This window comes from Oncorhynchus kisutch, linkage group LG2 (assembly GCF_002021735.2).
Source record: "Oncorhynchus kisutch isolate 150728-3 linkage group LG2, Okis_V2, whole genome shotgun sequence".
In the NCBI taxonomy this organism is placed as follows: Eukaryota; Metazoa; Chordata; class Actinopteri; order Salmoniformes; family Salmonidae; genus Oncorhynchus; species Oncorhynchus kisutch.
Window position 1 is genome coordinate 58,786,475 of NC_034175.2, and position 17,432 is coordinate 58,803,906.

At 51.0% G+C, this 17,432-nt stretch overlaps 1 protein-coding gene across 1 annotated transcript in view; it reads right to left on the reverse strand.

The window, feature by feature from the left end:
- Nucleotides 1-578: 578 nt before the first annotated feature.
- LOC116355149 (ephrin type-A receptor 3) overlaps nucleotides 579-17,432 on the reverse strand; it is a 110,178-nt gene continuing 93,324 nt past the window's right edge. The window contains exons 5-6 of the mRNA XM_031798692.1: nucleotides 16,137-16,472; nucleotides 579-768 (exon numbers count right to left, since the gene is read on the reverse strand). Of these exons, the coding sequence (XP_031654552.1) occupies nucleotides 614-768; nucleotides 16,137-16,472 (491 nt within the window). The 3' untranslated portion in view covers nucleotides 579-613. The remainder of the gene's footprint in view (nucleotides 769-16,136; nucleotides 16,473-17,432) is intronic.

Consider the following 17,432-nt stretch of genomic DNA (forward strand, 5'->3'; position numbering starts at 1 on the left):
TTCTCCCTCCCTCCTTCTCTCTCTTGCTTCTCCCTCCCCCTCCCTCTCTCTCTGCTTCTCCCTAACCTCTGCCTCTCTCTCTGCTTCTCCCTCCCCCCTCCCTCTCTCTCTGCTTCTCCCTCCCCCCTCTCTCTCTCTGCTTCTTCCTCCCCCTCCCTCTGCTTCTCCCTCTCTCCCCCTCCCTCTGGTTCTCCCTCCCCCCCTCTCTCTCTGCTTCTCCCTCCCCCCTCCCTCTCTCTCTGCTTCTCCCTCCACCTCCCTCTCTCTCTGCTTCTCCCTCCCCCTCCCACTCTCTCTGCTTCTCCCTCCCCCTCCCTCTCTCTCTGCTTCTCCCTCACTCTCTGCTTCTCCCTCCCCCTCCCTCTCTCTCTGCTTCTCCCTCCCCTCTCTCTCTGATCCACTGCCAGTGTCTGATTCTCTTGCCCAACCCATGGCCCAGCTTCCAGAGAGAAGGCAGAAGACTGGACCAGTGAGACATTAGAACAGAGGACAACCACAAGAGTCTGGAATGGGGGGGGGGGGGGGGGCAAGAGGTAGAACAAGCCCAAATGGTATCTCTTCTCTTCCTTCAGTGCATGGAGTTAGTCATCAAAGGGGACAGCAGAGAACAGTACTAAAGCATGTATGGTGTTTGTGAACCGACCTTCTCGTAGTATTTGACCTCATAGTCCAGTATGATGCCATTGGGTCTCTCTGGTTCCAGCCAGGACAGAGAGATGCTGTTACGAGACGTGCGATCCTTCCTGATCACAGTCACTGGAGAAGGGGCTGGAGAGAGGCAGAGGGGGAGAGGGGGGAGGGGGAGAGATTATTGACCATTTTGCACAACATCTACTAGCAGGTCACAGGAAGTTAATGCAGCATGTTCAGTCAGCAGTCTGTATCCTGTTAACAGTTCATATTAAAGGGGTTCCTGTTGGTCGAATTGAGTTAGTTAGTTAGATAGTTCATCAGAGGAGGGTCCATACAAACCAGGTGGGAGAGCATACACATAGAGACAGCATGGGGGCGGCAGGGTAGCCTAGTGGTTAGAGCATTGGGCTAGTAACCGAAAGGTTGCAAGTTCAAATCACCGAGCTGACAAGGTACAAAATCTGTCGTTCTGCCCCTGAACAGGCAGTTAACCCACTGTTCCTAGGCCGTCATTGAAAATAAGAATTTGTTCTTAACTGACTTGCCTAGTAAAAATAAAGGTAAAATAAAAAAATTAAAATCTATACTACAGGCAAAGGTCTCAGCGATCAACCCCAGAACTAGCAGGGACCATGATATCATCCCCAACGTATAGGGAAACATTAGAATATACCCCAGGAAATATACACCTCCTTCCTCCTTCTCTGCCCCAGTGTATTACCCTCCTACCATCCCCCCTTCCATGCCCCAGTGTATTACCCTCCTACCATCCCCCCTTCTCTGCCGCAGTGTATAACCCTCCTACCATCCCCCTTCTCTGCCCCAGTGTATAACCCTCCTACCATCCCCCCTTCCCTGCCCCAGTGTACTACCCTCCTACCATCCTTCCTTCCCTGCCCCAGTGTATTACCCTCCTACCATCCCTCCTTCCCTGCCCCAGTGTATTACCCTCCTACCATCCCTCCTTCTCTGCCCCAGTGTATTACCCTCCTACCATCCCTCCTTCTCTGCACCCAGTGTATTACCCTCCTACCATCCCTCCTTCTCTGCCCCAGTGTATTACCCTCCTACCATCCTTCCTTCCCTGCCCCAGTGTATTACCCTCCTACCATCTCTCCTTCCCTGCCCCAGTGTATTACCCTCCTAAATTCCCTCCTTCCCTGCCCCAGTGAATTACCCTCCTAAATTCCCTCCTTCCCTGCCCCAGTGTATTACCCTCCTACCATCTCTCCTTCCCTGCCCCAGTGTATTACCCTCCTAAATTCCCTCCTTCCCTGCCCCAGTGTATTACCCTCCTAAATTCCCTCCTTCCCTGCCCCTGTGTATTACCCTCCTACCATCCCTCCTTCCCTGCACCAGTGTATTACCCTCCTACCATCCCTCCTTCCCTGCCCCAGTGTATTACCCTCCTACTATCCCTCCTTCCCTGCACCAGTGTATTACCCTCCTACCATCCCTCCTTCCCTGCCCCAGTGTATTACCCTCCTACTATCCCTCCTTCCCTGCACCAGTGTATTACCCTCCCACCATCCCTCCTTCCCTGCCCCAGTGTATTACCCTCCTACCATCCTTCCTTCCCTGCCCCAGTGTATTACCCTCCTACCATCTCTCCTTCCCTGCCCCAGTGTATTACCCTCCTAAATTCCCTCCTTCCCTGCCCCAGTGTATTACCCTCCTAAATTCCCTCCTTCCCTGCCCCAGTGAATTACCCTCCTAAATTCCCTCCTTCCCTGCCCCAGTGTATTACCCTCCTACCATCTCTCCTTCCCTGCCCCAGTGTATTACCCTCCTAAATTCCCTCCTTCCCTGCCCCAGTGTATTACCCTCCTAAATTCCCTCCTTCCCTGCCCCTGTGTATTACCCTCCTACCATCCCTCCTTCCCTGCACCAGTGTATTACCCTCCTACCATCCCTCCTTCCCTGCCCCAGTGTATTACCCTCCTACTATCCCTCCTTCCCTGCACCAGTGTATTACCCTCCTACCATCCCTCCTTCCCTGCCCCAGTGTATTACCCTCCTACTATCCCTCCTTCCCTGCACCAGTGTATTACCCTCCCACCATCCCTCCTTCCCTGCCCCAGTGTATTACCCTCCTACCATCCCTCCTTCCCTGCCCCAGTGTATTACCCTCCTACCATCCCCCCTTCTCTGCCCCAGTGTATAACCCTCCTACCATCCCTCCTTCCCTGCCCCAGTGTATTACCCTCCTACCATCCCTCCTTCCCTGCCCCAGTGTATTACCCTCCTACCATCCCTCCTTCCCTGCCCCAATGTATTACCCTCCTACCATCCCTCCTTCCCTGCCCCAGTGTATTACCCTCCTACCATCCCTCCTTCCCTGCCCCAGTGTATTACCCTCCCACCATCCCTCCTTCCCTGCCCCAGTGTATTACCCTCCTACTATCCCTCCTTCCCTGCACCAGTGTATTACCCTCCTACCATCCCTCCTTCCCTGCCCCAGTGTATTACCCTCCTACTATCCCTCCTTCCCTGCACCAGTGTATTACCCTCCCACCATCCCTCCTTCCCTGCCCCAGTGTATTACCCTCCTACCATCCCTCCTTCCCTGCACCAGTGTATTACTCTCCTACCATCCCTCCTTCCCTGCCCCAGTGTATTACCCTCCTACCATCCCTCCTTCCCTGCCCCAGTGTATTACCCTCCCACCATCCCTCCTTCCCTGCCCCAGTGTATTACCCTCCTACCATCCCTCCTTCCCTGCCCCAGTGTATTACCCTCCTACTATCCCTCCTTCCCTGCCCCAGTGTATTACCCTCCTACCATCCCTCCTTCCCTGCCCCAGTGTATTACCCTCCTACCATCCCTCCTTCCCTGCCCCAGTGTATTACCCTCCTACTATCCCTCCTTCCCTGCCCCAGTGTATTACCCTCCTACCATCCCTCCTTCCCTGCCCCAGTGTATTACCCTCCCACCATCCCTCCTTCCCTGCCCCAGTGTATTACCCTCCTACCATCCCTCCTTCCCTGCCCCAGTGTATTACCCTCCTACCATCCCTCCTTCCCTGCCCCAGTGTATTACCCTCCTACTACCCCTCCTTCCCTGCCCCAGTGTATTCCCCTCCTACCATCCCTCCTTCCCTGCACCAGTGTATTACCCTCCTACCATCCCTCCTTCCCTGCCCCAGTGTATTACCCTCCTACCATCCTTCCTTCTCTGCCACAATGTATTCCCCTCCTACCATCCCTCCTTCCCTGCCCCAGTGTATTACCCTCCTACCATCCTTCCTTCCCTGCCCCAGTGTATTACCCTCCTACCATCTCTCCTTCCCTGCCCCAGTGTATTACCCTCCTATCATCTCTCCTTCCCTGCCCCAGTGTATTACCCTCCTACCATCTCTCCTTCCCTGCCCCAGTGTATTACCCTCCTACCATCCCTCCTTCCCTGCCCCAGTGTATTACCCTCCTACCATCCCTCCTTCCCTGCCCCAGTGTATTACCCTCCTACCATCCCTCCTTCCCTGCCCCAGTGTATTACCCTCCTACCATCTCTCCTTCCCTGCCCCAGTGTATTACCCTCCTACCATCTCTCCTTCCCTGCCCCAGTGTATTACCCTTCTACCATCCCTCCTTCCCTGCCCCAGTGTATTGCCCTCCTACCATCCCTCCTTCTCTGCCCCAGTGTATTACCCTCCTACCATCCCTCCTTCCCTGCCCCAGTGTATTACCCTCCTACCATCCCCCCTTCTCTGCCCCAGTGTATAACCCTCCTACCATCCTTCCTTCCCTGCCCCAGTGTATTACCCTCCTACCATCCCTCCTTCCCTGCCCCAGTGTATTACCCTCCTACTATCCCATCTTCCCTGCCCCAGTGTATTACCCTCCTACCATCCCTCCTTCCCTGCCCCAGTGTATTACCCTCCTACCATCCCTCCTTCCCTGCACCAGTGTATTACCCTCCCACCATCCCTCCTTCCCTGCCCAGTGTATGCCCTCCTACCATCCCTCCTTCCCTGCCCCAGTGTATTGCCCTCCTACCATCCCTCCTTCTCTGCCCCAGTGTATGCCCTCCTACCATCCCTCCTTCCCTGCCCCAGTGTATTACCCTCCTACCATCCCTCCTTCCCTGCCCCAGTGTATTACCCTCCTACCATCCCTCCTTCCCTGCACCAGTGTATTGCCCTCCTACCATCCCTCCTTCTCTGCCCCAGTGTATTACCCTCCTACCATCCCTCCTTCCCTGCCCCCAGTGTATTGCCCTCCTACCATCCCTCCTTCCCTGCCCCAGTGTATTGCCCTCCTACCATCCCTCCTTCTCTGCCCCAGTGTATTGCCCTCCTACCATCCCTCCTTCCCTGCCCAGTGTATTACCCTCCTACCATCCCTCCTTCTCTGCCCCAGTGTATTACCCTCCTACCATCCCTCCTTCTCTGCCCCAGTGTATTACCCTCCTACCATCCCTCCTTCTCTGCCCCAGTGTATTACCCTCCTACCATCCCTCCTTCTCTGCCCCAGTGTATAACCCTCCTACCATCCTTCCTTCTCTGCCCTAGTGTATTACCCTCCTACCATCCCTCCTTCCCTGCCCCAGTGTATTACCCTCCTACCATCCCTCCTTCCCTGCCCCAGTGTATTACCCTCCCACCATCCCTCACTCTCATGTCGCCTCGCCTTGGGACCTCACATGGTCTCAATCTGGCACTGTAATTCAACTCAGGACTCGCTCCTTCTCTCCCTCCATTCCTCTCTCCCTTTCTTTTTTCCACTTCTACAGTTGTGTAATTGCTAGCTGCAGCTGAGAGGCCAGGCGGTCATGAGCTTTAAGTTAATTAGACCGCAGGAAACAACAAGTTTGTCTTTGAAAATGTTCGAGCCTCTCTTGATTCTGATGATACAACTTTCGAACAGCTGGCACTTTTTTCCACTGGAAGTTATTTTCTCTCTGTTAATGAATCTATTTGGAGCGAGTCTGTTTTCACTCTCCTCCCTTGTTCCCTCTCCCATTCTCTCATTCCCTCTTTCTCTCATTCCCAGTTTCTGATAGGGGTATAGATGTTGTTTTATTGGTTCTGTGGTTTATGGGTGTAATGATTTATTGTGTCTGAGCAGGACACTGGTTTGATGCTGGGTATCTTTCTATTACTCTCTCTCTCTCTCTCTCTCTCTCTCTCTCTCTCTCTCTCTCTCTCTCTCTCTCTCTCTCTCTCTCTCTCTCTCTCTCTCTTCTCTTCTCTCTCTCTCTCTCTCTCTCTCTCTCTCTCTCTCTCTCTCTCTCTCTCTCTCTCTCTCTCTCTCTCTCTCTCTGTGAACAGTTCTGGAGGGCTTTCCTGGCCTCAAGAGAAATTTCTCCTTCATTCTCTCTGGCCCCCAATTCTTCCCCAATAGCTGACTGCAGAGACGAGAGGATGTGACTACAGTCCCCATCATAGTACCATCATAGCACTAAGACTGCACTCGTGAAGGTGGTAAATGACCTTTTAATGTCGTCAGACCAAGGCTCTGTGTCCTTGCGCTCCTAGACCTTGTCGCTTTCAACACCATATATCACCACATTCTTTTGGAATGATTGGAAATAATTGGTCTAAGCGGAAAAGTTGTTGCCTGGTTTAGATCTTATCTGTCGTAAAGATATCAGTTAGTCTCTGTGGATGGTTTGTCTTCTGGCAAATCAATGATAAGTTTAGGTGTTACTTAAGGTTCCGTTCTAGGACCACCATGGTTTTCACTATATATGCTACCTCTTAGTGATGTCGTTTGGAAAGACAATGTCAACTTTCACTGCTTTGCAGACCACACAGCTGTACATTTCGATGAAACATGGTGAAGCCCCAGAATTGTCTACCCTGGAAGCCTGTGTTTCAGACATAAGGAAGTGGATGGTGGCACATTTTTTTATTTTGAACTGGGACAAAACAGAGATGCTAAATAGGGCTGATAGACTCTTGACTAGAACTCACAAATGTGATCATATTACTGCGATCATATTACTCATATTATTAGTGCTAGCTTCTGGTTAAGGCTAGGGCTGATTTGCTCCTACCCATCTCGCTGATTCACGAGACGTAGACTCTGTCTCAACCCTATCTATACTGAAGACTCATCTCTTCAGTAGGTCCTATAATTGAGTGTAGTCTGGCCCAGGGGTGTGAAGGTAAATGCCAATGTACTGGAGTGACAAACCACCCTTGCTGTCTCTGCCTGGCCGGCTCCCCTCTCTCCACTGGGATTCTCTGCCTCTGACCCTATTACGAGTCACTGGCTTGCTCGCACTCTCACATGCAGTCCCTAGGAGGGGTGCATCACATCATGCCAGGCTTTTTTTTTTGCTATACTCGAGTGGGTTAAGTCACTGACTTGATCTTCCTGTCCAGTTTTGCACCTCCTTGGGCTCGTGCGGTGGAGGAGATCTTTGTGGGCTGTACTCGGCCAAATCTCAGGGTAGTAAGTTAATGGTCAATTGATATTCCTTAGGTGGTGTGGGGGCTTTGCTTTGGCAAAGTGGGTGGGGTTATATCCTGTCTGGTTGCCCCTGTCCTGGAGTAACTTTGGATGGGGCCACAGTGTCTGACCCCCCCTGTCTCATTCTCCAGTATCTATGCTGCAAAAGTCTATGCGCTGGTGGGCTAGGGTCAGTCTGTCCTATTTAGTATAATTCTCCTGTCTTATCGTGTGTCTTGTGTGATCTTAGGCATGCTCCTTCTAATTCTTCCACCCTCTCTCTACCCTCCCGGAGAACCTGAGCCCTAGGGCCATGCCTCAGGATTACCTGGCCTCACGACTCCTGGCTGTCCCCGTCCCACCTGGTCATGCTGCTGATCCAGTTTCTGCTGTTCTGCCTGTGGCTATGGAACCCTGACCTGGTTACCAGTCGTGCTACCTTGTCCCGGACCTGCTGTTCCGACCCTCTCTCTTCATCTCCCTCTCTCTACTGCACCGGTTGTTTCGACCTCTGAATGCTCGGCTATGAAAAGCCAACTGACATTTACTCCTGAGGTGCTGACCTGTTGCACCCTCTATAACCACTGTGATTATTTTTTAACCCTGCTGGTCATCTATTAACGTTTGAACATATCTTTCAGAACAATCTGGCCTTAATGGCCATGTACTCTTATAATCTACACCTGGCACAGCCATAAGAGGACTGGCCATCCCTCAGAGCCTGGTTCCTCTCTAGGTTTCTTCCCATGTTCCTGCCTATTCTATGGAGTTTTTCCACCATGCTTCTACATCTGCTTTGCTTGCTATTTGGGGTTTTAGTTTGGGTTTCTGCACAAGCACCTTGTGACATCTGCTGATGTAAAAAGGGCTTTATAAATACATTTGATTGATACAGTCCCATATTAAGAGTCAGACTCTCTCAAACTCCAGCCTTTATCAGTCACACTTCAGTGGAGGGATAAGACTAAACAGTTGTAATGGAGATAAGTCTCTCAGCGCTACATTTCCTATTGTCATCAGATCTACATCCTGCTTCCACAATGTGTGTGTGTGTGTGCGTGTGTGTGTGGTGTGTGGTGTGTGTGTATGTGTGTGTGTGTGTGTGTGTGGTGTGTGTGTGTGTGTGGTGTGTGTATGTGTGTGCGCGCATGTGTGCGTGTGTGTGTGCGTGTGAGAGTGAATGAGTGTGTGTATGTGTGTGTGTGTGTGTGTGCGTGCGTGCATGTCTGTGTGCGAGTGAGTGCGTGCGTGTGTGTGAGTGTGAGTGTGCGTGTGTGCGAGTGAGTGCGTGCGTGCGTCTGTGAGTATGGGTGTGCGCGTGTGTGTGTGAGTGTAGAAGAGGGGCCGAGACTCGTCTTACGACACCCTGTCAGAATATCCGGATGCTTTCCTCCCTTCCGAGACGGCCAGTTAATCCAGCTTTTAACAGTTTTGGCAGGTTTAAACAGGAGTGTGTTGGTGTAGTGTGTGTGTGTGTTTCTCTCTGAAAGAGGACAGCTTCTCTCTCTCCACGGACATAGCCACATGTGTGTGTAGGGAGCTGTACACTGACAACCCTAATCCTTGTAAACTCAGCCTGATGGGTCGTGCAGCTGCGGAATAAGGATGGTTTGTGTGTGTGTGTGTGTGTGTGTGCGTGTGTTTGCGTGTGTTTGTGTGTGTGTGTGTGTGTGTGTGTGTGTGGTTTCCTTCTCCTCATCTCAGCTGAAGGACAATCACACATTAAACTCACTATTTCACTATTCTCATCACGCTATCCTCTCAGGTGACAGCTTGGTGATACATATGAACCATCCTCATCCTGTTGTTAATGTAGCATGTCCTTTAACAGGCACAGAGAGATAAGAGGAAGGTTATCAGATCTGTAGGTTAAAACATGATAAGGATTCACCTATTCTGAGCACAAACAGACTGGTAGAGAGCTCTGTTGAAACCTGCTATCTTTACATGATCAGTGGACGTGTTGCTTTTCTTTACCTCTACCCTCCTTCTCCCCTGGGAGAGGTATACACACGTCTGGAGACAAGTGAAGAGCACTAAATCCACACACACACACACACACACACACACACACACACACACACACACACACACACACACACACACACACACAGACGCACACACACACACACACACACACACACACACACACACACACACACACACACACACACACACACACACACACACACACACACACAGACGCACACACACACACACACACACACACACACACACACACACACACACACACACACAGTAAATCTGCATTTACTGCTCATCCCTCTGCTGTCATTTCAAAGTGCCGTGTCTGGCCCGTCATCCTTTATAGAACACAGCTGGGTAACACACAGGAAACTCAGCACGCACCTCATTGTACACCTCAGTGTGTGTGTGTGAGTGTGTGTGTGTGTGTGTGTGTGTGTGTGTGTGTGTGTGTGTGTGTGTGTGTGTGTGTGTGTGTGTGTGTGTGTGTGTGTGTGTGTGTGTGTGTGTGTGTGTGTGTGTGTGTGTGTGTGTGCGTCTGTGTGGGTATGTACACACCATCCCCCCCAAAAAGGTGTATAACCCCCCCTGTCTCGCTCTCTACAGGCAAGGAATCGTGCATTGAGAACACATTACTGTGACAGAATTACTCTCCACCATAGAGAGACTCTGTATTAACTGAAACCATCCCAGCTATCCCTCCCCACTGTGTTACACACACAGACAGACAGAGACCTTCATCTACTGCTGCACTGCAACAAGAGAGAGGAGACCGGACCCAATGTCCCAGCAGACAGAGACCTTCATCTACTGCTGCACTACAACAAGAGAGAGGAGACCGGACCCAATGTCCCAGCAGTCAGAGACCTTCATCTACTGCTGCACTACAACAAGAGAGAGGAGACCGGACCCAATGTCCCAGCAGACAGAGACCTTCATCTACTGCTGCACTACAACAAGAGAGAGGAGACCGGACCCAATGTCCCAGCAGAGAGAGACCTTCATCTACTGCTGCACTACAACAAGAGAGAGGAGACCGGACCCAATGTCCCAGCAGAGAGAGACCTTCATCTACTGCTGCACTGCAACAAGAGAGAGGAGACCGGACCCAATGTCCCAGCAGTCAGAGACCTTCATCTACTGCTGCACTACAACAAGAGAGAGGAGACCGGACCCAATGTCCCAGCAGACAGAGACCTTCATCTACTGCTGCACTACAACAAGAGAGAGGAGACCGGACCCAATGTCCCAGCAGAGAGAGACCTTCATCTACTGCTGCACTGCAACAAGAGAGAGGAGACCGGACCCAATGTCCCAGCAGTCAGAGACCTTCATCTACTGCTGCACTACAACAAGAGAGAGGAGACCGGACCCAATGTCCCAGCAGAGAGAGACCTTCATCTACTGCTGCACTACAACAAGAGAGAGGAGACCGGACCCAATGTCCCAGCAGTCAGAGACCTTCATCTACTGCTGCACTACAACAAGAGAGAGGAGACCGGACCCAATGTCCCAGCAGAGAGAGACCTTCATCTACTGCTGCACTACAACAAGAGAGAGGAGACCGGACCCAATGTCCCAGCAGTCAGAGACCTTCATCTACTGCTGCACTACAACAAGAGAGAGGAGACCGGACCCGATGTCCCAGCAGACAGAGACCTTCATCTACTGCTGCACTACAACAAGAGAGAGGAGACCGGACCCAATGTCCCAGCAGAGAGAGACCTTCATCTACTGCTGCACTGCAACAAGAGAGAGGAGACCGGACCCAATGTCCCAGCAGTCAGAGACCTTCATCTACTGCTGCACTACAACAAGAGAGAGGAGACCGGACCCAATGTCCCAGCAGACAGAGACCTTCATCTACTGCTGCACTACAACAAGAGAGAGGAGACCGGACCCAATGTCCCAGCAGTCAGAGACATTCATCTACTGCTGCACTACAACAAGAGAGAGGAGACCGGACCCAATGTCCCAGCAGACAGAGACCTTCATCTACTGCTGCACTACAACAAGAGAGAGGAGACCGGACCCAATGTCCCAGCAGACAGAGACCTTCATCTACTGCTGCACTACAACAAGAGAGAGGAGACCGGACCCGATGTCCCAGCAGACAGAGACCTTCATCTACTGCTGCACTACAACAAGAGAGAGGAGACCGGACCCAATGTCCCAGCAGTCAGAGACCTTCATCTACTGCTGCACTACAACAAGAGAGAGGAGACCGGACCCAATGTCCCAGCAGACAGAGACCTTCATCTACTGCTGCACTACAACAAGAGAGAGGAGACCGGACCCAATGTCCCAGCAGACAGAGACCTTCATCTACTGCTGCACTACAACAAGAGAGAGGAGACCGGACCCAATGTCCCAGCAGTCAGAGACCTTCATCTACTGCTGCACTACAACAAGAGAGAGGAGACCGGACCCAATGTCCCAGCAGACAGAGACCTTCATCTACTGCTGCACTACAACAAGAGAGAGGAGACCGGACCCAATGTCCCAGCAGAGAGAGACCTTCATCTACTGCTGCACTACAACAAGAGAGAGGAGACCGGACCCAATGTCCCAGCAGACAGAGACCTTCATCTACTGCTGCACTACAACAAGAGAGAGGAGACCGGACCCAATGTCCCAGCAGACAGAGACCTTCATCTACTGCTGCACTACAACAAGAGAGAGGAGACCGGACCCAATGTCCCAGCAGACAGAGACCTTCATCTACTGCTGCACTACAACAAGAGAGAGGAGACCGGACCCGATGTCCCAGCAGACAGAGACCTTCATCTACTGCTGCACTGCAACAAGAGAGAGGAGACCGGACCCAATGTCCCAGCAGAGAGAGACCTTCATCTACTGCTGCACTACAACAAGAGAGAGGAGACCGGACCCAATGTCCCAGCAGAGAGAGACCCACTGGGTACATACTGCTCCAATCAACATTGTTTCCACGTCATTTCAATGAAATTACGTTGAACAAACGTAGAATAGACGTTGAATTGACGTCTGTGCCAAGTGGGTAAGGAGAGAGTAAGACATAAGACTATCAGAGAGGAAAGTCATAGAGACACAAATGATTGTAATGGGTTGGAGTCAGCACCTTAACATCAACACACAAGTATGACTGAGAACAGAGGGATAGAGATGTGTATGGATGGTTGAGGAATGAGAAGAAGAGAGACAGAAACAGAGACAGAGAGAAAGAGAGAAGGAGAGAGAGAGAAAACCCCAGAGAGGGATGTATGGAGTGAGGAAAGGAGTGGGAGGGTGTAGTGAACTATAGCCATCATGCATTCCTAGTTTGGTATTGGAATGTTGAGGTTTGTTACAATCCGCTGCAGAGAGATTGATTTGTCTCTGTGAGGGACTTTCACTGGGCCAAGTCCTCCCTCCCCGTTGTCTCTGGGTTGGGATGTGTGGAGAATGTTTATATGAGAGATCGATGTGAGCAACCCATCCCTCTGTGTGTGTGTGTGTGTGTGTGTGTGTGTGTGTGTGTGTGTGTGTGTGTGTGTGTGTGTGTGTGTGTGTGTGTGTGTGTGTGTGTGTGTGTGTGTGTGTGTGTGTGTGTGTGTGTGTGTGTGTGTGTGTGTGCGTCTGTGTGGGTATGTACACACCATCCCCCCCAAAAAGGTGTATAACCCCCCCTGTCTCGCTCTCTACAGGCAAGGAATCGTGCATTGAGAACACATTACTGTGACAGAATTACTCTCCACCATAGAGAGACTCTGTATTAACTGAAACCATCCCAGCTATCCCTCCCCACTGTGTTACACACACAGACAGACAGAGACCTTCATCTACTGCTGCACTGCAACAAGAGAGAGGAGACCGGACCCAATGTCCCAGCAGACAGAGACCTTCATCTACTGCTGCACTACAACAAGAGAGAGGAGACCGGACCCAATGTCCCAGCAGTCAGAGACCTTCATCTACTGCTGCACTACAACAAGAGAGAGGAGACCGGACCCAATGTCCCAGCAGACAGAGACCTTCATCTACTGCTGCACTACAACAAGAGAGAGGAGACCGGACCCAATGTCCCAGCAGAGAGAGACCTTCATCTACTGCTGCACTACAACAAGAGAGAGGAGACCGGACCCAATGTCCCAGCAGAGAGAGACCTTCATCTACTGCTGCACTGCAACAAGAGAGAGGAGACCGGACCCAATGTCCCAGCAGTCAGAGACCTTCATCTACTGCTGCACTACAACAAGAGAGAGGAGACCGGACCCAATGTCCCAGCAGACAGAGACCTTCATCTACTGCTGCACTACAACAAGAGAGAGGAGACCGGACCCAATGTCCCAGCAGAGAGAGACCTTCATCTACTGCTGCACTGCAACAAGAGAGAGGAGACCGGACCCAATGTCCCAGCAGTCAGAGACCTTCATCTACTGCTGCACTACAACAAGAGAGAGGAGACCGGACCCAATGTCCCAGCAGAGAGAGACCTTCATCTACTGCTGCACTACAACAAGAGAGAGGAGACCGGACCCAATGTCCCAGCAGTCAGAGACCTTCATCTACTGCTGCACTACAACAAGAGAGAGGAGACCGGACCCAATGTCCCAGCAGAGAGAGACCTTCATCTACTGCTGCACTACAACAAGAGAGAGGAGACCGGACCCAATGTCCCAGCAGTCAGAGACCTTCATCTACTGCTGCACTACAACAAGAGAGAGGAGACCGGACCCGATGTCCCAGCAGACAGAGACCTTCATCTACTGCTGCACTACAACAAGAGAGAGGAGACCGGACCCAATGTCCCAGCAGAGAGAGACCTTCATCTACTGCTGCACTGCAACAAGAGAGAGGAGACCGGACCCAATGTCCCAGCAGTCAGAGACCTTCATCTACTGCTGCACTACAACAAGAGAGAGGAGACCGGACCCAATGTCCCAGCAGACAGAGACCTTCATCTACTGCTGCACTACAACAAGAGAGAGGAGACCGGACCCAATGTCCCAGCAGTCAGAGACATTCATCTACTGCTGCACTACAACAAGAGAGAGGAGACCGGACCCAATGTCCCAGCAGACAGAGACCTTCATCTACTGCTGCACTACAACAAGAGAGAGGAGACCGGACCCAATGTCCCAGCAGACAGAGACCTTCATCTACTGCTGCACTACAACAAGAGAGAGGAGACCGGACCCGATGTCCCAGCAGACAGAGACCTTCATCTACTGCTGCACTACAACAAGAGAGAGGAGACCGGACCCAATGTCCCAGCAGTCAGAGACCTTCATCTACTGCTGCACTACAACAAGAGAGAGGAGACCGGACCCAATGTCCCAGCAGACAGAGACCTTCATCTACTGCTGCACTACAACAAGAGAGAGGAGACCGGACCCAATGTCCCAGCAGACAGAGACCTTCATCTACTGCTGCACTACAACAAGAGAGAGGAGACCGGACCCAATGTCCCAGCAGTCAGAGACCTTCATCTACTGCTGCACTACAACAAGAGAGAGGAGACCGGACCCAATGTCCCAGCAGACAGAGACCTTCATCTACTGCTGCACTACAACAAGAGAGAGGAGACCGGACCCAATGTCCCAGCAGAGAGAGACCTTCATCTACTGCTGCACTACAACAAGAGAGAGGAGACCGGACCCAATGTCCCAGCAGACAGAGACCTTCATCTACTGCTGCACTACAACAAGAGAGAGGAGACCGGACCCAATGTCCCAGCAGACAGAGACCTTCATCTACTGCTGCACTACAACAAGAGAGAGGAGACCGGACCCAATGTCCCAGCAGACAGAGACCTTCATCTACTGCTGCACTACAACAAGAGAGAGGAGACCGGACCCGATGTCCCAGCAGACAGAGACCTTCATCTACTGCTGCACTGCAACAAGAGAGAGGAGACCGGACCCAATGTCCCAGCAGAGAGAGACCTTCATCTACTGCTGCACTACAACAAGAGAGAGGAGACCGGACCCAATGTCCCAGCAGAGAGAGACCCACTGGGTACATACTGCTCCAATCAACATTGTTTCCACGTCATTTCAATGAAATTACGTTGAACAAACGTAGAATAGACGTTGAATTGACGTCTGTGCCAAGTGGGTAAGGAGAGAGTAAGACATAAGACTATCAGAGAGGAAAGTCATAGAGACACAAATGATTGTAATGGGTTGGAGTCAGCACCTTAACATCAACACACAAGTATGACTGAGAACAGAGGGATAGAGATGTGTATGGATGGTTGAGGAATGAGAAGAAGAGAGACAGAAACAGAGACAGAGAGAAAGAGAGAAGGAGAGAGAGAGAAAACCCCAGAGAGGGATGTATGGAGTGAGGAAAGGAGTGGGAGGGTGTAGTGAACTATAGCCATCATGCATTCCTAGTTTGGTATTGGAATGTTGAGGTTTGTTACAATCCGCTGCAGAGAGATTGATTTGTCTCTGTGAGGGACTTTCACTGGGCCAAGTCCTCCCTCCCCGTTGTCTCTGGGTTGGGATGTGTGGAGAATGTTTATATGAGAGATCGATGTGAGCAACCCATCCCTCTGTGTGTGTGTGTGTGTGTGTGTGTGTGTGTGTGTGTGTGTGTGTGTGTGTGTGTGTGTGTGTGTGTGTGTGTGTGTGTGTGTGTGTGTGTGTGTGTGTGTGTGTGTGTGTGTGTGTGTGTGTGTGTGTGTGTGTTCCTGTGCGCATGCATGCGTGAGAATGTTTATATGAGGGGTTGATGTGAACCCATTCCATTATAACGACTGTCTGTAAAAGCTGAAAAACAACACAAAGTTTTATACAGAGTGTATTTGTGAGGAGGGAGACATTTGATACTGGTGATAAAACGCTGAAGTATACTGGCTAGGATCTCCTTGTAAATGTCCAGAGTTGATGGTTGGAATGCATGTACGTTTATGTGTGTAGTGTGTCTGTGTGTGTGTCTGTGTGTGTGTCTGTGTGTGTGTCTGTGTGTCTGTGTGTGTGTGTGTGTGTGTGTCTGTGTGTGTGTCTGTGTGTGTGTCTGTGTGTGTGTCTGTGTGTGTGTGTGTCTATAGGTGTGTGCGTTGATGTGCATGCTCTTGTGTTTGTGTGTGTCTGTGAACATCAATGGGTGTGTGTGAGTTTGCACAAGGGTGTGTTTGTGCATCTCCGGCCTCACCTGCTTGGTTGGTAGTGATGGTCACCGCAGCATATTGCCTCATGGTTGGGGCTAACTGGGACACTCCATTCTGAGCCTCAATCTCGAAAGTGTAGTTGGTGTGAGCCAGCAGGTCTCCCACGGTAACGGTAGTGTTCTGCAGGCCCGCAGCACGGGGGAGGAACCGCACATTGCTGCGACATGCCTCACACACCCTCTGGCCAGGCCTGCAGAGCTTACACAGCACGGTGAAGGTGACATCCTTACGACCTCCCGTGTCCTCCGGCCAGGACCAGTCCAGAATCACTGAGGTTTCGTTGATGACTGAGATCACATTACGAGGAGCTGAGGGAGGACCTGGAGAGACAGAGAGACAGAGCCAGAGCGAGAGAGTGAGCGAGAGAGTGAGAGAGAGAGAGAGAGAGAGAGAGAGAGAGAGAGAGACACAGAAAGAGAGAGACATAAAGAGAGAGACAGAGAGAGAAAGCGAGTTCACTGTTCATTTATAATTGTTTTTGGTTGATATTGTTTTGTGTCTTCTCACTTTTGCTTATTGTTTATTTCACTTGCTTTGGCTTCGTAAACACGTTTCCAATGCCAATAAAGGCCATTTGAATTGAGAGAGAGAGAGTGTGTGGGGGTAAAAATATATATTATATTAATACAATTGTGTGTGTGATTGAGTGACAGCAGTCTGTCCCTATGGGCAGTAGAGTCAGTTCAGCCACCAGTCACAGGGAGGGAGAAGGACAGGACACTGGTTCAGGACACTGTTTCAGGACACTGGTTCAGGCCAAACCTCAAACTCTCACTGGCAGATGGAAAGGACATGTTCTTACTGTGAACAGATTCTCTGAATAGTTCCAGACTTTCATGTCAGACCTAAGGGGATAATGACACAGGGAGCTAACCAGAACGACGGAGAGATCCTCAGCAAAGAATTGAACGAGGGAGGAGATGGGGTGAGTAGGGTTGACTTTGACAATATAAAGCCTTGTTTGTTTGTCTGAGGTGCTGGGGTTCAGACAGCGGATACAGTCAACTCTACAGTACTCTACTATTCTAGCTCCTTCACTCTACTGCATATTCACTATGCCTATCTAGCAGCCGAGCCATAATACTGATGAGACTAGATCTCTGGGTTTTATGTGTCTCTATCCTGAGGCTCCCACATATGGTGTGTCATGTCTAGATATATAGATTACCAGATGTGATATGAACAGTAGGACAGTGGGTGGAGATCATATTATACATGTGTAAATCTATATTCTTCTCCGATCTCTATGTTCCTTCCCAGACTCCTGCTCATTTCCTTAG